We start from the raw sequence: 22,110 nt of genomic DNA on the forward strand, positions 1-22,110 counted from the left end.
GCGGCCAACGGCGGAACCGCCCGCGGCGCCGCGCCGGGCAGCGGAGAGGAGGGACTGGGGAAATGGGATCTGGGGAAAAATGGGATTGGGGGAAAAATGGGACTGGGGAAGGGTCGGGGAGTGGGAAAGGGTCGGGATGTGGGAAAGGGTCTGGATTTGGGAAAGGTCGGGATGTGGCAAGGGTCTGTGCTGTAAAGGGCCAGGATGAGGGAAGGGTCGGCACTGGGGAAGGGTCAGGATTTGGGAAAGGGTCAGGGTTGAGGAAGGGTTGGCACAGGGGAAGGGTCAGGGTGTGGGAAAGGGTCAGGGTTGAGGAAGGATTGGCACAGGGGAAGGGTCAGGATTTGGGGAAGGGTCAGGGTTGAGGAAGGGCTGGCACAGGGGAAGGGTCAGGGTGTGGGAAGGGTCAGGATTTGGGAAAGGGTCAGGGTTGAGGAAGGGTTGGCACAGGGGAAGGGTCAGGGTGTGGGAAGGGTCAGGATTTGGGAAAGGGTCAGGGTTGAGGAAGGATTGGCACAGGGGAAGGGTCAGGATTTGGGGAAGGGTTGGGATGTGGGAAGGGGGTTCTGCCCCGCTCTCTGAGACCCCACCTCGGGCACTGCAGGCAGCACTGGGCTCTTTAGCACAGAAAGACCTGGAGCTGTTGGAGTGAGGCTGCAAAGATGCTCCAAGGGCTGGAGCACCTCTCCCATGGAGATGGCTCCAGTGAGACCCTAGAGCCTCTTCCAGGGCCTAAAAGGGCTCCAAGAAAGATGGAGAAGCACTTTGGGCATGGAGTGACAGGACAAGGGGGAACGGATTCCCGCTGACAGAGGGCAGGGTTAGATGGAGTATTGGGAATAAATTCTTCCCTGTGAGGGTGGTGAGGCCCTGGAACAGGTTTCCCAGAGAAGCTGTGGCTGCCCCAACCCTGGAAGTGTTCCAGGCTGGGTTGGAGGTGGCTTTGATCAGCTTGGTCTAGAGGAAGGTGTCCTTGCCCATGGCAAGGGTTGGAACAAGATGAGCTTTAAGGTTCCTTCCAACCAAGTCTTTCTAGGATTCTATGAAAATGCCAGGAGCGAGCCAGGCGGGGCTCTGCAGGCAGCAGCGCCTCAGCTGCACAGGCTGGCTTTGGTCAAACAGGTTTCATCAAACCAGCTCCAGAGCGGACCTGGACACTGCTGAGGCTGCACACAGGCTGGTTCCTGAAAGGAGTCAGGGATGGATCATTACTGCACAGGGCAGCTGTTTGAGATGGACACCAGTGCTCTGCTTCCCTTGGTGAAAACGTCTCCTTTCTGTAAAGGGGTGTTTCCCAGTCCAGGGCTGCTCTGGGTGGGGAAGCAATTCTGCCACCCAGACACCCTCGGGGAACGACAGCACCAAAGCAAAGCGAAGTCAGGAGCCCTCCCAGTCCAGCCCAATTGCCAGCAGCAAAGAAATGATGGGCAAGGTGGAAGTTGTGGGTCAGGTTTCAGGGTGAGTTCAGCTGCCCCTGGAAGCAGGGAACCTTCCCTGGCTTTCTGGGAAAGCCGCTGAGCATGGCAGCCTGGGGGGAATTCAGCCCTGTGTAATTATGGCAGAGAGGGCAGACAATGGATGCGCAGAGGCCAGGGCAGGCAGCTCCAGCACGGGGACAAATTCTCCCCCTCCAAGAGGAGCCGGTGCCCACGGGAGAGGCTGGTGGGAGCTGCTGGGTGATGGTGGGTGTCCCCTGTGGGGTCAGCAGTGAGCTGTGCTTACCCTCAGCCCAGTCTGCCACAGGTTTTCTCCTCCTCCGTGGCTCTGGCATCCTTCATCCCCTGCAGTGCCAGCCCTGGGGCTCCACACCTCGACTTCTGACTCAGCCGCGGAGGAGAAGTGGCAGGGCTGAGCAGGCGTGGAGGGCTCTGTGCTGAAGCTGCTGTGGTGAGGTGTTGAGTCTTTCAGCCAGCATCTCTGGGCACAGGGGCGCTGTCAGCAAACCCACTGATTTGTTTATTTGTTTGTTTGTTTGTTTGTTCAGCAGCCGGCAATGCCATCCCTGCACCAAGGTGAGTCAGTGCTCAGCGCCCTGCAGTTGGCTGAGTGGCTCCTCTCCTCACCGGGGCGAAGCCACGCGGGATGAGTCAGAGAGAAAATGAGTTTATTTCCACATGCTGCGGGGGAACTAATTGTGATTGAACAAGCAGGCAAGAGTGAGGTATCTTGAGTTTTTATTTCGATCCTACTCCACAGGAAACAAATATCCACTAGCGTTATCTTCCTTACGTTTGTTTGTATTTGACCCAATACTGTGTTAAATATAAAATACTGATTGAACAAGGATGGATGGTGAAAAACATGAGATGCTAAAAAGATCCCTCGAGCCCTCCTCCACAAACACCCTGAATGTTACAAGTCATGTAAAATTAGTATAAAATAGGAGGACAATCCGATAACTCGCTCTGTGTCCCCCATGCTTGGCCAGGGGAGGATTTAGGAGCAAGAGAAGAGGGGGAGCAGCCTCTCAGTTACAGAGAATCCCACTCTGCAAATCCGGGCTGGAGGCAGGCTGGGGATGTTCCTAACCGAGCATCTGTCCTGCCCTGGGTTTTCAACAGGAGACAGAGATGAAGCAGCCTCAGAAAAATCCCTCTGGCACCTCCCTGTGCCTCAGGAGCCCTCGGGACAGATTCAGGGCCAAAAGACCTCAATAGAAAAACAGTTTCCGAGGCAAATCCCTTGGGATGAAGCCTACAGGCAAAACACAGTGGTGGTGCCCGGGCATCCTCAGCCCCTGCCAGGGGATGTCTGCCCATGGCTGGGATTGCTGTTTGCACGGGCTGAGCCTGGGGCGGTTCCCTGTGGGATTTGGTGACAGAGGGGGACGGGAGCCAGGCACGCTAAGCCAAAGTTGTCACCGTGCCCCACGTTGGCTCTGGGACCTGCTCCCCCAGACTCAGTGAAATCCAGAGCAGGTTTTTGTGAAGCTCTGGCTGCCCTCCCAGTGCTTCACAGGGTCCTCACATGAGCCCTGTGAGGTAGGTCAGGGTCTTCACCCCCATTTTACAGACGGGGAAACAGAGGCACAGAGAAGGGTAATGACAGAAAATATGGCATCTCCCACTCCGGGACCTCTGTATCCTGCCATTCCAACCCCAGATATGCTCCATCAGCTGCTGGTGACTCACAGCTCATCCTTCTCCACCTCTCCATCCAAAGGAGGTGGCAGGGCCAGGGCTGGGCAGAGGCAGCAGCAGAGCCTGGGCTCACACCAGCTCGTTCACCCCCATCCCTAAGACCACCCCAAGGGCAGTGCCAGCCCAAAGGTTGCTTTGGGTGCCCTGTGCACAGATCCCCAGCAGCCCTGTGCCAGGTGGGGGTGCTGGGTACAGCTCCCAGAACCTTTTACAGGAAACTTCTGCCTATGGAAGTGAAAACACACCAGATATCTTTGCCAGCCTGGCAACCGCAGCCACCACATCAGGAGGGGGTGAGTATGCAGATGCTTCCTCTTTGGTAATTTGCACAGTTCTGGAGAGCCAGGCCCGGGGTGCCACAGGCTGGGGGCCCCTGAGCTCTGCTCAGCTCCCTGGAATGCCGCTGGAGAAGCAGGAGGTGTGGGATGGTGGCCGTAAATCTCCTGCACTTGCCACATTGTGCCAGAGGCTGCAGCTGTGGTCAGTCAAAGGCCAAAGAGGTGATGGATAATTGATTCTTTTGGGGGCTGATGGGGACGGTGCAGGCACAGCCCAGCACACACCACACCCTCCTGGCTCCAGCAGCTCTGCCAGGGTGTTTGGGGAGCAGGATCAGGTGTGGTTTTCCCATTCTGCTGCTCCCAGCAGCTGGATGGATGTTCCATGTGTTAGCACTGTGTGGCCAGGGTTAGGCATTTAAAAACTGAGCGTCACTGGGATCTATCCATTGCAGTTCACATCTAAGCTTCGTGTGGATGCATTCCTGCCCTGCAGCAACCCTGGAAATGCCAGAAATCTTTCCAAAAGCGGAATTAAATCTGGTGAACAATAGGTTCATCAAATGAGAGCAGAGAAGGCAGCTAGCCCCGTGATCCCAGTCCAAGGAGGTTCACTTCCCTCCCTCGAGGAGAAAGGGAATCCCCTGAAGTGGATGGGCTGACCCCAGCCAGGGAGAGGCCAGGAGCAGGATCCCAGCTCTGCTCCCTGCTGAAGGCACATGTGCAGCAGGGCCTGGGAGCAGGGCTGTGCCTCAGGCTGCCGCTGGCACCGAGGCTGGAGGGGAAAACCAAGCACTCAGGGAGAAAACGTCCACAGGGGATCCCAGGGATGTACTGAGTTGTGCACTTAACATTGGCTTAGAGAAAGGGTTTCCCAGTGCTCAGGGACTGGGATGCCCTGGAAGAGATTCAAGTTTCAATCTCTTGTAAGGCTCGTTGAGTACGGACCATCCCCTCAAGGACTTGGGATGGAGCTGTTAATGCTGACAGGACTTAGGACGATTTAGGAGCCAGTCCAGGTGGCGCAGGGGCATCACCACATCCCTCTCCACCACTGGGCCTCTCCCCTCCTCCTGGCTCCTCCAGTCCCCCCAGCAGCACACGCTAAGGGCTCCAGTAGCCAAACCCAGGGTGTCACAGCCAGGGCCATGTGGGGCCAAGGTTCCCAGTCCCGTGGGAAGCTCAAGACCAGGTGAGTGAGCGAAGCTCCCAGAGAGTGGTCACTCCCCTATCACCCACAGCCCAGTCAGTCGCTGTGTTCTGAAACCTTCGCCTAAAAAAATTCCCAAGGTTAAAAACATTAAATATTTAAAATCCACCTCCGGGCTCTCCTGTTTGCATGGGAAGGGCACCGACAGCCGCTGTCCGTGGGGCGAGGGGGTGGTTTGGGGTCAGCCCAGGGTGCAGGCTGTGTCCCCGCTGCCCTCCGTGTCCCCACGGGCCGGGTGGCACAAACGACGTCTTTAAGGCTTCTACCGGGAGGTTTTGGTGTCCAGCGCCCCGGGCCGGTAGAGGTACCTCCAGATGGCATAGTAGTGGATGCCAGCTCCTGTGGCCACGAAGAGGTGCCAGATGGCGTGGGCGAAGGGGATGCGGCCGTCGCTCTTGAAGAACACCATGCCCAGGCAGTAGAAGAAGCCACCGGCCACCAGCTCCAGGAGGCCGTCCCTGTTGGGCTGGGAGCAGGAAATGCTCTGTGAGGCCAAGGGGCCTTGGCCCTCTCCCCACCGCCCCACTGAGACCAGAAGCGTTGTCCAGCTGCAGCTCTGGACTTCTGTGCCTTCTGCTGCCCCCTCCTCTCCAGCAAGACAGCAGGGACCCAGCAGCCCCAGGAGAAATGAGACTGGATGATCTTTGAGGTCCCTTCCAAGCCAGCTCACAGATGATTCTGTGGTCCTACAACTTCCAAACAGCAGAGCCCAGGCAGGAGATCTGGTGCCTGCTGGGCACCCAAAGCTCCTGCATCCCACATCGTATCGGGGCGGCTTTATCCCTCACACAGCCTGGAGACTGCACCAACCCACCGCAGACAAACTCTTCCAGGTTTTCAGATCCCTCCTGGGATTCGTCCCTCACGCTGAGCCCAAGCGCTTCCCACCAGGGGCTTACCATGGAGAGGATGACCAAGGCGGGGAAGAAGCCCATGATGACGTAGCACACCAGCTCCACCAGCTTGTACCTGCGACACACAGAGAGGCAGCTTGGAGCAGGGACAGAGGGAGGTTTACATCTGTAATTTCCACAGCGGTGCTGCAGGGAGAGGGGCGGCAGTGCCATCACAGCAGGTCCCGCGTCCTCACTGCCTTGGGACCCGGCACTTGGGACATCAGGGGTGACATCTGGGGCCTTTGGCTTTTTATTTGGTGCCACCACGTGGAGGAAGCCACTCATGGCAGCACGTCCCTGCTCCGTGTCCCGGGTCCCCACACCCCCAAGCTCGGGGCCGGCGGCAGGCACTCACCGCTCATGGAAGAAGAAAACGTAGACGGTGCCGATGGATGCCATGATCCAGATGATCCAGCGCATGTGGGAGGCCCAGGGACCCAGCTCCCTCAGGTTCAACCTGCGAGACCCAGGGCTGTGGTGAGCGGGGTGTAGGGCAGCGCCCCGGGCTGGGCTCACCCCCTCACCCCCTTGGCTGTCCCACCAAAGGATCTTCCCAACCTGTAACTTCAACTTCAAGAGGTTGAACTCTACAGGATGTGAAGGTTTTGTGGAAAGGGGTGAGGTACGGCTTCAAGAAGAAGCAGAGCCAGAGAGGGAAACTCTATTTATTGGAACCAGGATGAATTTTTTCCCCCTTCAGCATGGCCAGGTGAAGGCCCCCAGCCAGCAGCAACTCACCAGGGAGCGTAGGACGCGGCGATGAAGAAGTAGATCACCATCCTGTCAAACATGTGCAGGCAGTGCTCCACGGTCCTGCAGGACGGACAGACGGGTCACAGCACTGGGGCCAGCGGCACCCTCTCCCCCTCCCCAAGCCCTGAGCAGCCAGGGGTGGTACCTGAGATGCCTCTTCTTCCAGGAGATGGTGTGGAAGATGGTGGAGACAATGAAGAGGCTGGAGAGGCCAAAGCCATAGATCCAGGCTGAGATGGTTTCCCACTGGTCATCAGAGAGGATGTAGAGGATGGAGCTGCCGAGGATGCTGGGCAGGATCCAGAACTGGAAGGGGAAGCAAACCCGCTGTTGGCTCTCTGCATTTCCATTGAGCAGCTACAATAGCACCTCCACTTTTCCTTTTGGGTGTTTCTTTAGCTTCTGGTCAAAGCTACCACCCAAAAGGGGCAGGCAGGGTCCCTCCCTGCGTGGTGCAGCTCCAAAATAGTTTGTCCAGAAGGTAGGGAGGAGGAGGAGGAAGGCGCAGGGAGGATGGCTGTCTCTGAGTCATCTCCCAGGACTCGGAATGGGAACTGTCAGCTCCCAAAAGAAATCCTGATGGGGGGAGAGGTCCCTCCCAGCCCCATGGGCACCTGTCACTGTTCTTGCTGTAAAACAATCCCTTTTCCCAGAGATTTGAAAATGCTCCTGCCCCACCAAGCCCACAGCCAGCTTCCCCAGGGACATGGGGCCACAGTGGGTGAGAGCAAGGGAGATGCATATCAGCTTCCCAGGGCTGGAGGAGGAAGAACATCCCAGTCCCCCGGAGCCCATGGAGCAGGTCTGCCTCAGCACAGCCCTCAGACTCTCAGCAACTGCTCCAGGGCTGAACACAGACATTTTTAGGCGTCCTTTGAGGTTCCTCAGTGGATCCCCAGAGAGATGAGCACCGTCCTCCCTCACCCAGGGACAGGGACTCACAGCATGGGTGGCACAGTTGGCTGCGTGCTCATATTCCGTGGGCTGGTACCTGCAGTTGGACGGGACGCGGTGATTCATGAACCTGCAGCGAGAAGCAGGGAGAGAAACACACTCAGGGGACAGGGAGGGAGCAAAACCCTTCTTGTAGGGGTCTGCACAGGGCCAGCCCCAGCCTGCAGCCCTACCAGGGCTCAGCTTTGCTCCGGCTGCCCTGCAGGAGTGACCCCAGAGCGCAGCGTGTCTCTCTGGCCGTCCCCAGGTGCCAGGTCCCCAGGTTTTGCTCAGCCGTGGCTCAGGCTGAAGCAGCTCCTGGGAGCTGCTGTTGCTTGGAGAGCAGAAGGCAGGAGCCAGCTCTGCCAGTTGCTGCGGGCAGAAGTGGGAAGAGCCCCAGCAACAAAGAGGGAACAAAAGGTAATGGGCAGACCTGTGGGACCCCAACCCATGCAGGGGTGGCACCTTGGTGTCACAGCAGCACCCCCAGCTCCAAAAAGGGTATCCCTGCAACACCTTCGGTTTCTGGGTGCCACCTGCATCTACCCCCAGGGTTGCACATCCCAACGCAGGTTGCTGTGGGGGAAAGCCTACTGCCCTCCCTTGGAAACCTGCATCTTTATTTCTGTTTCTCTTAGGCTTAGGAGGCATCAGCCTGCTCTGGGCATTCACGGGAATGTATCGATTTCCCCTGCTGGACCAGCGCACAGCGATAAAGAAGTGTCACTCCCTTGCCGGGTATGTAACAACAAATTAAACGTGCAGCTGGGAATAACAGAGCAGAGCCTCTTTCACTACCCTCTTCTGGCAGGAGACAGCGGTGGAGGCTGGGAAAGGGAAGAGAGGCAGGGAAATGGAGAGGGTTCCTTCCCTCTGCTGAAAATCAGGGTTTTTAGGACTTTTCCTGCTGTGGCTCGGGTCAGGATGGCCGAGCCGAGCGGGCGCCGCTGGGGCTGCTCGTTAGGACCTGGGCTAATTGCTTTGTGACCCTGTTTGCCCCCAGCTCCGGCACCATCTGCGGCGTTTCACAGCTGAGTTGTGCCCGGCAAAGGGGCTCAGGGGCTGGTGAGACCTTGCTGCTGGACACAGGGTGATGCCCCAATCCGGGATGCTTGGAAAGTCAGGAGAAGTCCCCTCTCCCTGTCCCCAAGCCACCCATGCTGTGTGGACTCGTCTGCCCTCTCCTGCCTGAGCCACTGGCTGTTGGATGTTAAAACTGAGCCAGGATGGATTAAATGGCTCAGATGATGAGGATTTGGTGTGGGGGGAATTGTGTGGCCCCAGCGGGGTGAGGGGCACCCCAGCAGGTGAGAGTGATGACCCAGAGAGGGGCCCTGCCCCCAGCCCCTGCCCTGCCGTGCCTCCTGCCAGACCCTGGCCCTGTGGGACAACATTCACGGTCCTCATCACCAAAAAATGTCTGGAATTAAGAGGGGGAATGCAGGGGCCAAGCTCCCACTGCTCTGCTCACCGGGGAATCACACGGGGTGGATTGGGGCTCAGCAGGGCTGGGAAGAATCTGGGCATCCCTGGGGTCATGGCTGTGGCCAGAGCAGTGTCACCTCCACCCCAGGGACACCAGGGATGCCCTCCTCATCCTGCCACTCCCGCCACAGGGCCTGGCAGGGCTGCCTGTGCTGGAGCCATGTCCCCCTGGCAGGAGGACGTTACTGTCCCCAGCGTTGCCAGGAGACTGTCCCCAGCTCCCCTTCACTGTCTGCTTCCCTTTATTTTCCCTTTTAATAATAAGGAGGAGGCGGGGGGAAGAAGGGGAGGCCAGACGTCCACGTGACGTCACAGTTGCTGAGGAAACACGTTCAAGGCCTTTTCCTTGAATTTATTGATTTTAACAAAGCCTGCTCCATCTCTGCTCCGGCTGGGGCTGTTCAGAGCAGCAACACGGAACCGATCCCAGAGCCCCCTCCCCAGGGCTGGGGGGCACCCAGACCCTTTGGGAAGGTGTCCCTGGGGTGCAGATATCCTCCCTAGCTCTGCTACAGGGGTAGGGAAGCCGGGAAGGACCACCCAAGCCACCCCCACGTAACGAGCTTGAAGGGTATTTATGTTCCTGAAGCCCAGAGCCGTGCTGGTGTGGGACATCACAAATTCCTGCTTTTCCCAAAGGGACAACAGCCTTGAGGAGGAACTTTTTGTTGGTTTTTTTTTGTCCAGGGGATAGATTGCTCTTATTTTCCTGCCCTGCTTTCTAGTGAGCATCATCCTGTGGATGATGGGAAATGGAGCATCACGGGTGTGGCACCTGGCTGCACAGTGCTGGGCCAGCCTGGGCCCCACTTCTGGGACCTGCATTGTGTTTTGAGGCTAATTTGGCACGTTTCTGTAGTCCTCCGTAGAAATGGGAGCAGCTGGAGTTTGCACATCTCCTGGCAAGGCAGGATAAGCCCCTGGCTGAATCGTATTTCCCAGGGGTGCAGAGGGAATTTCCTCCCCTGCGCTCCTGGGATTGTATGGAGCAGCTCGTGTCCTCCCCGTGCACACTGGCACGGATGTAGGGCAGGGCACGGGGAGCCCTGCAGCATTCCCAGCCTGCAGACAGTTCCAGAGTGCAGAACCAGCCTCAAACCACAGCTCCAGCGGGGACAGACAGACGGAAACACTTGGAAAGAGCACTTGTGATTCTTGGGTCCAGCAGGTGTTTACACACCACTGGGTGCTCCAGTGCAGTCCAGCAGGTGCTTCAGGATGGCAAACTCCAAAAGACATGGAGAAGTTCAGAGACTCCTGCACAGCAGGAACAGGAGCACGTTCATTTCCAGGGATGGTGTGTGGGAAGCAGGGAGCCAGAGGGTTCCCGGGCACCTTCTCCTGCCGCTGCTGTTCCTGGCAGACTCCCTACAACCGGCTGTATGGAGAGGGAGAGCTGCTGAGGGTCTGACCAGGGGTTATTCACAGCAGCCCCAAGGTTTTTGCCTGCCCTGCTTGTGCCTGCTTCCCCCTGGCTCCTTTCCCGGGGAGGGAGCCTGAAAAGGGCCAGTACAGCAGGCTCTGGCCAGGGAAACAAAGAGCCTCTTGTCGCTGGGCGCCGGGGCAAAGTGCAGAGCTGGCTTCCCAGGCCTGTTCCTTTCTCCTGCTCTTTCTCCCACTCTCTTGGGTTGGGGCTTTTTTTAATATAGCTTTAGGGGGTTTTACTGGGTTTTTAAAAGAGTTTTATCCAAGAACAAAATCCCAGCCTCAAAAATCATGCAGATCTGCCTGGCTCTTGCTTTGCCGGAGTGGGGAGAAGGTAAGAAAGGGATTTAGTTACATTATTCCTCAGGAGGACTCATGTGGGACCATCTGAGCTCTCCCAAGGGCACCAAGAGAGCCTGAATCAGTCACTCCATGGTCACCACACACTCACACAAGCAGAGCCATGGGACACTTCCAGGAAAGCTGTGCCCTGCACACGTGAGGGGAACAGCCCAGAAAGAGACCCAATGTGAGGAGGGTGTAAAATCACCACTCAGATGTGGATGGGGAGGTGTCAGCTGGGCTTCTGACCTTGGAAAGAGCTGGTCCAACACCTGTCCTCCCCAGCCCTGCCATAAATCAGGCTGTGCATGTGTCTGTGTGCCTGTGGGCCGGGTGCCACGGGGACAAAGGAGCAGTCAGCAAGTCCAAGGTTATCCCAGGTGATACAAATCTCCCCAGAGCACCTCACCTCTCCAGGTTTCACCTGCAAATGGCTTATGAAAGGGCTGGGCTTGCTCAGGAGTTGGCTTAAAGCCCGTGGAGATGGATTTGTTGTGCATCCCCCCTCCTGCCCAAGGAGCTGGGGCTTTTCCAAGCTGTGTTCCCTGCTGGGCAGTTCTTGGGATCTGGCTGCAAAGGGAGATGATTTCTCTTTCCTCTTGGATGTCACAGCCACTTCTAAGGTAACAGAGGGAGATCCTGGTGGTGGTCAGAGAGGAAGAATTTGGTGGGTGTTGATGAGCAGTGGTGATAAGTCCTGCTGGGGCTGTCCCTTGGGAGAACAAGTGTTGTGATGCCTGAGGTGTCAGTGGTGGAGCAGATGTGTCCCTGCAGGGCAGGTTTGCCTCTGGCCCCTCAAATCACGGCCTGGGTTTGCTCTGCTAGCCCCGAGGCTGCACGCCCAGCACAGATGTCAGGACCTGGTCCTGGGGCTCGCGCTCACGTGGGAGCTGCTGTGGTGGCATCCCCGTAAGCTGGGGCTTGGCAAGGGCTCTGCCTCTGATCTGGAATCTGGTAATGCTCCAGCTGCATCCCTGGTAAGAGGCTTCAATCCCTTGAGCTGCTCTGTGGTTTGGAATTAGCGCAGTCCTGGGGAGTTGTGCGTGCTGGCGTGGAGCCTGGCGGCCGTTTGTGTACGGCACACAGCCACAGCGTTCACAAGAGGCAGGACCACGAGGAAATACCCACGGCCCGCCCTGAGCCCAGGAGATCCCCCAGGCTTCACCCCTTCATCCAGCCCTTGCGAAATCCTGCTTTTCCTTCCTCCCCGTGGGCACGGGAACGTTTGCCACTGGGAAGCAGAGGCGCCAAGGCCGGCGCTGCCGGGCACTGCCATCTGCAGAGCCGCCCACACGGGCACGTGCGTGGCTGTGGCACCTGCTGGGAGCTGCAGCCTCCCTTCCACGCCCGTTCCTCGGCGCCTGCACGCTCCCACGCGCACATATGGAGCTCCTGCTTTGCAGAGCTGAGCTGTGCCTGCTTGGGGGTCAGCTCCTGGGGCCAGGGGAGATGGGGCAGGACTGTCCACGGGCCCCTCTTGGGACTCCAGCCCATCCAGAGGGGCAGGAGGGCTGATGGAGCAGGACAAGGCAGTGTTTTCTTTTGTCACGCTGCCTAGCACGAGGGGCTGGCAGCTTGGGTAGGGAGCGGGAAATGGAAGGCTTTTCACCTAAGCCAGCATTTCCCTACCTTTCCCAGGGGTAAATTAGCAGATCACCAGATTTCTGGAGTAACCCTCCCAGATTCGCCTGCTGCAAGCTGTGCTTCCACAGAGCGAGCCAAATCGGGCAGCAGGTGGGAGCATCCTCCATCCCCTCGTTCCTCCCATCGCAGAGTGCTCATTCCCAGCGCTCTGAGGTGTACCAGCACCCTGGGCTGGCTGTGGACCTTCCCCTGGCACTGCACACCCTGCACGCCCTGAGAAACGGCGAGCAGCTGCTGCTGCTGGCTTCGAGATGCCCCCAGCCAGGGACCCTGTGCTCAGACAGGTCCGTGTTGTACCTGGCTCTGAGCCACAGGCACTGATCTCCCTGAGAAGGGCCAGAGGAGGCAGAACACATCCTGCAGCCTCAGAGGGTGCAGGAGGGAATGTGCTGCTCTTCCCTGAGCATACCAAGGGCAGGCACAATTCCTGTCCTGCTCCTCATCCTGGCAGGGACAGGCACGGGAGGCTCCAAGCCAGGCTGGGTGCAGGCACTGACGACCTCTGCGCCCACCAGAGCCCATATGCACCCAGCAGGGCTTGGCTGGCGGTGGAAACTCAGCAGTAATTCCCAGAAGGGTGCTAACATTGACATTCCCTTCCTGTGGGCAGGGGTATTTATTTTTCTCCCCAGCTCTCTATGTAGATGGCATCTCTAACTCTTCCAAGGCAATTTGTGACCCTGCAACCACAGCAGAGCTGTTTGTTTATTCACAACAGATGGGGTTGGTGAGTGTTTCCCAAATTACTTTCTGAGCTGGGAGTTCTTGTTTCGTTTGGTACCCATGAGACATCCAACAACAGCTGATTAGTCACAAAATGACTCTGATGTCCCAGGTGCTTTGTGAATGTTGGAAGGTCTGTTTCCAGAACTGCAAATCCTCTGTTATTCATTAATTTCTTGTTTGGAAAGCTGTTGGGCATGTTCCTTGCTGCCTTGCCTTGAGGAAGGAGTTAGTGGGATAAATCCTGATCTGGCTCTGCCTGTTCAACTTCAACAGCCCGAGGTGGGCAGGAGTGAGTGTGACCACTGGATCCTGGTCTGCTGGCAGAAGATTTGGATAGCTTGAGGGTTGGAGCTTTCCCAGCCTCCAATCCTGGCTGTGACTGTGAAATACATGGGCAGGTGACTGTGTCCCAGGCTCATAAAATCTCACAGCACGGCCTGGGAGACACAGCCTCACTTGGGATTCCCGGATGCTGCTCAAGTACAAATCACATCTGTAAATTATTCAGCAAATGCCTCTGGACGGCGAAGGCACGGAAGGAGAATCATGTGTTTCACCAGCCAAGCATGCAGACAGTAAGATTTCCATTAGTATTACTTACAACAGAGAGCAGGGCTGTGTCTAATGCTGCTGTGCCAGCCAGTGCTGCTCAGCACAGAGAGGAGGCATTGCCCTGACCTGATGGTCTCTTTCTGCCTAAAATCCTTTCCTCAGCAGCAGCAAACCTGGGCTGTAAACCCAAGCAGGAGCTCAGAGTGGACTCCAAATTCTCCTGAAGGTCAGCACTGCGTTGAGTATCTGACTCATGCACCAGGAACACGACACCTGTGGTATCGTGTTATCGTGAGAGGCTGCAGCGCTATCACAGAGAGCCCATCAGGCCCTGGACTCCCACTGCATGAAAATGTTGAGTCTGTCACACCTGGAGGGACCTGATCTGTGTGTTTGGCTCCTCTGCCTTTCTCAGAGCCAGCCCTGAGCATCCCTCCCCTGGCAGCAGCATCTCTGGGACTCAACAAAACTCCTCGTGCAGCTGCAGCCAGGCACTCCTCAGGAGTGAAGGACTGGAATAAATTGTGCTCTTTTCCCTTCCTTTCTTTGGGAGTTGTACTTGTTGGCATGGCTTTGTCTGGCCGTGGAGCTGGGGGTGTGGGAAGGGAGGAGGAGGAGGAGAGACGAGCCTGGCAGAGCCCCATTTCTCACAGTCACTGACCTGCCGTGCTGGGCACTGGCTTGAATTTCCCATGGGTTGTGTTGGCTGCTACCTCGTGAAGCTGGACACAGCAAACTGTGCCAAAGAATCACATCAGGCTGATATCCAACACCAGCTGAAGGAGGGGAAAGATCATGTGTTTCCCAGGCAGCCAAGAGACCATCCTTGCCCCAAAAACACGAGGCACAGGGCTTGGTTTGTCCATTTATGCACGTCTTCAGTGTGGTGGTCCCCACCTGAGCCTGTCCTGAGCACCTGGCTCCAATTATGCACCCTGAGCTCCATGAGGTGACTCCTTCCGGTGCCGTTTTAAGAAGGTATCTGAGTCAACCTGGCCCCACAAAGCAACCAGCATGGAATTGGTCCGTAACATCAGCTGATCCTGGTTTTCCCAGGCATTTTGGGGGCCTCCCTGTCCCTTGGAGCAGCGCCTTTTGCATTTCCCTTCTCACTGGTTCTTCCCACGTGGGCTGTGGGGGAAGCAGAGCTCTTGGGAAGCATCTTGGAGTGTGTGGGAGCGGGCGAGGGCTGCTCAGGATTTCGTGGCAAAGCAAAGGGGAACGAGGCTTCCCAATGTGCTTGCTCTGTCCAGGCTGTCAGCCTGGCACTGGTTTCTTTGTGTTTGGATTCTGAGCATTCCTATTCCAACATTTCCTATTCCTCCTATTCCTGCTGGTTCTCCTCTTCCTGCCTTGGCCAGAGGTGCTGGAATAGCTGATGAGTGCCTCCTTGCTCAATAACTCCAGGTGCAGGGTGAAACAAGGAAGGCCTTCCCAGCTGCCTTTCCCCAAATTCAGAGGATTTGGGGTTGAGCAAGTGTATGGCTCAGACCTCCATCCCCTCATGCTGGTGAGGAGGTGGCAATGCCTGCATTGCAGGCACAGGGAGGTGAGGACAAGCCTGGACCCCACACCTACAGAGAGAGACCCCCACAGAGGCCCCCGCTGCTGGGCTGAGACATCAACGTGAGTTTTCCCATCTGCTCCTCTTTGTGTTGCTCCATGCAGGGCAAGCCAAGCAAACACAGTGAGATTTAGAGCCTTTTACACAAACAAATCAAAGGAGCTGCCATCAGTGTGTGAGGATGATTCAGTGCCCTGCAGCTCCCAGCAAAGCTCTCTCCACTGCTGCTCCAGAGATGCTGGAGCTGGCCGGATACAGCAGCTCCCCAATTAATCATATTTCCTTCCAATTACAGCCCTGGATGGCCAAAGTCTGGGAAGCATTCAGTGTCCCCACAGGGAGATACTCAGCTCTGTGGCAGCTACGTGGGCAGGAAGGACCAGACCGTGTTTGAGGTAAAACTGGGCCAAAATGGGGTCAAAGTTGGCGGTGAGGTGCAAGGAGGGTTTGGTTACCAGGTCAGTGTAACCTGACCAATGAGCCCGGTGATAAGGATGCAGCTTGGTCTGATCTGGTGGTCTGGGAGGGACCCAGCGCCGTTTTGGCGAGCTGGGAGGAGGAGTGGAGGAATAACCCTCTGATGGTTGGCTAAAGCAGGAGGAATCACGTCTGCTGGCACTCTGTGCTGTGCTGGCGTCGTGGTTGAACTCGGCCCGTCGGGCAGGAGATGGATATTTCTTGTCAGGGCGCAGGTCGTGAGCGGCAGGGAAAGCCTTGAAGCGACTGTGCTTTGAAACCCCATTTCCCCACGGTGTCAGTGATGGAGGAGCCTCCTGGGCCCCAGAGCAGAGCAGAAACCACCGAGTTTCTCATTTATCACCAGGGCGTGCTCAAATGGCGCTGCCTGGCACCCCGCTCCCACCACGGTGACAGCCCCTCCCTTCGCTTCCTTCCCCTCCGCCCCAGCTCTGCATCTCCAAAGCCCAGCCAGGAGGGGTCTGGAGACCATCTAGTGCCCCTCCAGCCCTGAGTTTTCTCCTGGCAGTTCACAGAACGTTCCCACATTGATCACTGCTTTTTGTCTCTTTGTTCTCGCACAACAGGTCTTTCATCACCACGCTGTGTTTTATTTATTCCTTTTGGTGCGTGTATCAATGGCCAAGTTCCTCCCTTCTTGGTCCTCGCTCAAAATTAGATAAAATGACATGGAAAATGAAGCCTGTTCCAGGCTTTTCCACCACGAGGAGAACTCTGGTTTGTTTGTTTGTTGTGTTTTTTGTGGGTTTTTTTGTTGTTTTTTTTTTGGCGGGGGGGGGGTGGTTTTTTTGGTGTGGGGTTTTTTTGTTGTTGTTGTTTTGTTTTGGTTTTTGTTGTTTTGTTTTTTGTTGTTTTGTTTTGTTTTTTTCTTTTGTTTTTTTTTCAAGGAACACCGTAAGCAAGGCCACGTTCTCTGGAAAGATGTTGCAAGATGGAATCATAGAATTGTTAAGGTTGGACAAGACCTCTAAGACGGAGTCCGACCATCAGCCCAGCACTGCCCTGCTCACCCTGAAACCACATCCCCAGGTGCCACATCCACGTGTTTTTGAAAACTTCCAGGGATGGTGATTCAGCCACTTCCCTAGGCAGCCTGTTTTTCCTAATATCCACCCCTGGAGCAGCTTGAGCCCATTTTGTCTTATCCTGTCCCTTGTTCCCTGGCAGCAGAGCCTGACCCCACCTGGCTGCCCCCTCCTCTCAGGGAGTTGTGGTCAGTGAGAAGGTCACCCCAAGCCTCCTTTTCTCCAGGCTGAGCCCCCCACAGCTCCCTCAGCTGCTCCTTATCAGACTCGTGCTCCATTATCCTTCTCTGGACCTGCTCCAGCACCCCAACATCTTTCCTCTAGTGAAAGCTGAGCACAGGATTTGAGATGCTTCTGCTGCCTTGAAGGACACGTGCCACCATGAGTCCCCCGGCTTCTGCTCGCCCCAATTCCCACCTCAGAGCTCAGCTGAAAGAGCCTCCCTGGCACAAAGGAAGAAGCAGCTTTAGGGTTTCTTTCGGGATATGCCCCAGCAGAGTATTTCCACGGAGAGCAGAGCTGGTGTGCACGGAGTGCGGGGGGGACGGGGATTATCCCACTGTTATTTTTGAGCACTGGGCTAAGAGGATCTCTGCGATGATACAGGAAGCCCCGGGTTAGCATCACGTGCTGGTGACTTTCTTGGGGTGAAAGCCAAGGGAGCACCCATCTCCTGCTGCTCCCCATCCAGCCCTGGCACACTGAGAGCTGGAGGATTCCCTGTGGGTCTGACCCTTCCCGTGCCCTGCGTGTGGGCACCAGCCCTGCAAGGCTCTCTGTAACGCCTCAGCCCAGCTGACAAGCTGTCTCCAGAAAGGACCACAGCAAGGCTGGAGCGTGCTGGTTCAGGATTAATCCAGCAGCAGGTTGGCAGATGGGCTCTGCTGGGGGAGACTGATGTCAGTGGAGCAGCCCCTGATGTGCTGCCCAGTTCCCAAAGAGCCTCTGCAGCCCTGCCGTGGGGTAGAGGAATAGTTTGCCTCCTGCTCTGAGAGTACAGAGCTTTGCTCAGCTCCACTTCCCCCAGCTCTGTCCTTTGCATACCAACAGAGGGGAGGGTGGGAAAAGTCTTGAATTCTCCATTTTCACAAGGTTTTGTACCAGGCACATTGCACAGATCTGCTGGGAGCCTCCTGCCTCTCCCCTAAGCAAGGGTTATCAGGAGGCATCTACAGCATCAAAACGGTCTTTGAGCAAGTGGCCACATTTCAAGCAAGTTTTGGAGATGCAAGCATGGATTTTCCCCATGGGACACCTGGAAGGAAAGGAGCTGATGGCTGGAGGGGGTGGGAGGATGGTCTCCTTACCCAGCCCAGACAAACATCCCTCAGGGACCATCCTGCCTGGAGCAGGCGAGAAGCGCCATCACCACTTCTTTTCACACAAGTTTTTTCTCTGGTATCTGCCCCTAACAGAACCACTGGGAGCCTGGAAGTGGCAGCACGGAGCTCAGTGCCCCCAGGAGCTGCGCCAGCCCGTGGGACCTTAACGCAGGCAGAAAAACATCCCCACCGGAGTTCCAACGAGCCGGGAGCAAAGCCTGTCCTCGGTGCAAAGCTGAGCCCCCCGTTCCTCATCTGCACAGCACCCGGTGCCGTCTGACTCGTCCCGGCCACCCAGGGAGCAGAGGGCTGCGCTGTCCCCGTGTCACCTGCCAGCTCCCTCCCAAAGGCCACATCTGATCCCGCAGCCGCGCGTGTGGCCGAGTGCCCTCTGACCTGTGCTCAGCAATCCTCAGGTTTCCCCCCGCACAGGTAACACCGCCAGGTTTCCTGCTACACCTGAGCTTTTAAAACAACTCCCGGCCCCTGCTGGAAAACCTCCCTGGGGATTTCATGGAGGGAGAGAAGGATCCAGCAGCCGTGCACCCTATGGGAACCCTGTTGAGCCTGCGGGTCCGAGCTGGGAGAGCCACCCCGAGGGGGTTTCACCTGGGTGCAGAGGGACCCTGGACCACCCCGGACCCTCCAGGGGGGGTTCGGAGCCAGCGCTAGGGTCCGTTCTCTCGGGAAGGCAGAGGGAAGGGTTCTCCCGGCAGCGGGAGAGCCGCGGGGAAGTTAGACCCAGCGAAAGGCAGCGAAGGCTCCCAAGGATGCTGAGAATCCTTTAAGGATGCAGAAAAGCAGGTAGCCGAAAGCCCAGCCCGCACTTTCCCCCTGCTCTGAGGCGCTCAGCAGCTTTCCAAGATCCTTTCGGGCTCCATCCCAGCGGAGCCGAACCCGGGGAAAGGTTGAGGCTGTCCGGGGGCTCCGCGAGCACCGGGGGTCGGCGACGGCCGCACCGAGGGATTTACCTGGCGTAGCGCGTCTTCTGGAAATCCAGGAGCCGGGACACGAACATCGCGGCGGTGCCATGGGGGTCCCGGGGGGCGGCGGCTGCTGCTCAGCCCCGGGCCGGGGGGACAGAGCCGCCCGGGGGAACGGCACCAACTCGGCGAGATCCGCCGGCCGAGGAGGAGAAGGGGCGGCCGGTCCAGCCCAGCCCGGCACAGCCCAGCCCAGCCCGGCCCGGCCCCGGCCCCCTCCCGCCCCCTCGGCTGCTCGGGAGAAGCGACACGGGGAAAACAAAGGCGACCTCCGGCAGGGGGGAACCAGCCCCGCTGCCGCCCTGGGCTGTGCAAGGAGGAGGAGGAGGAGGGAAAAAAGAAAGGGGGGTCGGGGGGGGGGGAATCCCTTCCAACTCTTGCCGGCCACAGCAAACCTGCGCGATCTCCCTCCGCCCCCCGGCAGCTTTAAGCACAGCTAAAAATATCCCCCACCCTCCCCGCTGCCACCCCCGGGGGATCAAATAGCAGCAGATTTGAATTGAAAATGTGATTAAAGCATCGGGGAGGGGGAGAGCCCCGAGTGCCGGCAGTCGGTCCGCTCCCCCCGGCCCCGCTGCCCGCGGCCGGGTTCCCCCGAGGGTCCCCGAGGCATCTCTGCCATCCCCAAGGAGCCGGTTTGTTTGGCTTTGCTTTTATTTATTTGGTTTTAATGGGGCTTTTTTGTTGTTTTTTCCCCATTATTTTCCAGGAGCCTCGGCTGGGGTGGGTGGCTCTGCCTCAGCCCCGTCGCTGTATGGTGCCCCTGGGTGGGGGCACAGCTCCAGCACCCCACCATCCCTCCCTGCTCGGGAGAAGGGGACAAAGCAGCGAGACAGCAAGGCAAGGATTAAGGACACCCCAAATCAGCCCATCTCCATCCTAAAGCCTTCATCTCTCCCTCCTCTACGCCACTCAAGTAGGCTCCTACAGGAGGTGACATCCCGAGGTACAGCTGAGCTTGGGCAGCCCAGGGAGGGGATTCAAGAGGTGATGGGGGCTTCTCTGGGGGCAGGTGGGCGTCATCCTTGCCCTCCCTGTGCCAGGGACTGCAGGCACCCTCAAGCCGGCAGATAAGGGACAAGAAAGGAGAGGAGCAGAGCCTTGGTCACCCCAACAGCACCTCTCCTTGCTGGAGCTGTGGCAGTGCTGAAGGCAGAACAGCTGAGGGCATCTTGACAGAAGGGCTGTGCTCCTGTGGCCATTTCCATGGGGAGTTGAGCGCACATAGGTCTTCCAAAAGCCAAAAAAAGGAAAGAATCCCTTAATTCAAGGCATGAATTAATCCTGGTACCCTCTGCAGCCCCTTCCAAAAGCAGCTCAGTCCCTCAGGGGATGCTGCAGGTGCAGCTGCGTTGTGGGGTGTCCCCAAGGCACACAAGAAGCACCCCAGGAGCCAGCAGCAGGTTCAGTCTTCCTGCACGGTTCCCATTGTGGATGGGAGACACCAGTGGGGACCAGGCTGGTGGCAGCAGGATCCAGGAGGTGCGGGGGCAACAAAATAAACCCCATTTACAATAGGATATCTGGGACAGCCAAGCTCTGGCTGAGAGTGGCAGGTCCAAGCTGAGATGCAGAGTGAGATCATCTCTGAAAACCTCTCCCACGCTCTGCTACTTAGCTGGGAAGATTTTTTTAAAAAAATTCTTCCCCCAGATGATGAGCTTTGGCAGAGCCTATGCCATGATTCTTGTGCCCTGCTGTACCTGTTCTCTGGGCCTGAAGAGGAGAGGAAGAAGAAAGGACAATAAATCACATCTAACAAAATAACCCCCATCCCCAAAGCCCACAGCCGAGGGTGCTGGCAAGGGACACCTGAAGCAAAACATCCATCCCAAAATAGATCCATCTCAGAGGGCAAAAGGCAAATTGAATGAAAAATAAGTTACTATTTTTGAAGCCTGAATCCAGTTGTTATGGCAACCAAAGCCTCGAGCATGGTGCTGGGGAATGGCTCCAGCCCCAGCAATACCTCCAAACCCGGCAGACGGGGAACCACAGGGGCTGCTCCAGGGTGGGGTGTGGAGATGTCCACGCTCACACCTCCTGTACCCCACTGGGACGTGTGCCCTCCCTGCACAGCAGCTCTCCCCATGCACCCTGCCCACGAGCCCAGCTTGTTTTTCTTTCCTCTCCCATCCCTGAGGCGCTCCCCACCTTGCAAAGATCTGAGTAATTGTGAGGGTGTTAAGGAGAAATTCCAATATTCTGGGGTACCCTGGATACAGCTGGGGTTTTTTTCATGCCACCAAAACAGGGTTGTAGATTTTTCCTTTAGATGAGGAATGGCTCATGAAGCCCAGGGATGTTTTCTTCCTTTGTTCTGATCTCTTCTCGCTGGTGCCCTGTGTCATGACCCAAGGGAACAGCTGGAGCTGTCTGGGGAAGTTTAGTTTGGATATCAGGGAAAAATTCTTCCCCCAGAGGGTGGTCAGGCACTAAACAGGCTCCCCAGGGACTGGTCACAGCCCCAAGGCTCCCAGAGCTCCAGGAGCATTTGGACAACGCTCTCGGGCACAGGGTGGGATTGTTGGGGTGTCTGTGCAGAGCCAGGAGCTGGACTCTGATCCTTGTGTGTGTGTTCCACCTCAGGAAATTCCGTGATTCTCTGCTGGATTCTCACAGCTGGAGACACCTCTGTGCACTGTCCCGTGACGATGCCAGCAGCGAACAGCGTGAGCATCCACAGCTTGCAGCGATGGCAGCGTTGGGCTCTCACACCCTGTGACCCCATTTCCCCAGGGAGGGACATGGAACTGCCAGAGCCAACAGGCCTAAAAAGAGACAAACTGAGATTAAAATCCGCCATCAGGAGGGAAAGTCTCCCCGGGAGAAAATAAGCTTTGGACGGGTAGAAAGAGCTACAGGACACGTGGATGTGCTGGCAGCAGGTGTAGAGGTGAATGTGGGGGGCAGTGTGGGGGACAGGACCGGCTCTGGTGGGCATGGCAGGGTGGACACAGGACAGCAGGGAGCGGGGGCACTGCCACTTGTGTTTAACCCATTTGGAGGGGGGTCCATGCCAGCAGCAGGAGGTCCTTTAGCCTGGCAGGCTGGTGAGGGGGAGGCTCCGTCACTCCACACTGCTCCATGAGCATCACTCATGAACCCTCTGGAGCCAGCTGGCCCTAGAGGCACAAACCCAACACCTGGTGGCTCATATTTGTGAGATTTACCCTTTTCCATACTAATCCCTTGATTTTGATCCCATTTTCAGAAATCACTTTTTCAGTTCTGGCTGGGTTGGGTTTTTTGGTGGTTTTTTGGGGTTTTGTTGTTGTTGTTGTTGGGGGCGGGGGTTGTGTGTGGTTTTTGGGGGGTTGGGGGTTTTTTTGTGGGGGGGAGTTTTGGTTTGGGT

General features: G+C 57.1%; 1 protein-coding gene and 2 long non-coding RNA genes across 4 annotated transcripts; 2 read left to right on the plus strand and 1 right to left on the minus strand.

The window, feature by feature from the left end:
- Positions 1–2,157: 2,157 nt before the first annotated feature.
- On the minus strand, positions 2,158–18,945 carry MMD2 (monocyte to macrophage differentiation associated 2). The gene is made up of 7 exons (XM_040078789.2): positions 18,744–18,945; positions 7,220–7,301; positions 6,423–6,583; positions 6,263–6,337; positions 5,880–5,981; positions 5,528–5,597; positions 2,158–5,094 (listed from the first exon to the last, which is right to left on the minus strand). Exons 1-7 carry the CDS (start codon positions 18,788–18,790, stop codon positions 4,891–4,893), a joined length of 741 nt encoding a protein of 246 aa, XP_039934723.1. The 5' UTR covers positions 18,791–18,945; the 3' UTR covers positions 2,158–4,890.
- On the plus strand, positions 10,901–14,469 carry LOC120759487 (uncharacterized). Of its 2 annotated transcripts, XR_005703182.2 has the most exons (4): positions 10,901–11,085; positions 12,101–12,196; positions 12,717–13,407; positions 13,547–14,469. It is a non-coding gene; the product is annotated as an uncharacterized LOC120759487 (long non-coding RNA). The 2 variants fall into 2 exon arrangements; XR_005703181.2 differs by having other exon boundaries at positions 12,717–14,469.
- Positions 16,319–21,642, plus strand: LOC120759489 (uncharacterized). Its single transcript, XR_005703183.1, has 4 exons — positions 16,319–16,454; positions 17,866–18,204; positions 19,465–19,701; positions 21,345–21,642. It is a non-coding gene; the product is annotated as an uncharacterized LOC120759489 (long non-coding RNA).
- Positions 21,643–22,110: the final 468 nt, after the last annotated feature.

The sequence above is a fragment of the Hirundo rustica genome, chromosome 15 (genome assembly GCF_015227805.2).
Source record: "Hirundo rustica isolate bHirRus1 chromosome 15, bHirRus1.pri.v3, whole genome shotgun sequence".
Classification (NCBI taxonomy): Eukaryota; Metazoa; Chordata; class Aves; order Passeriformes; family Hirundinidae; genus Hirundo; species Hirundo rustica.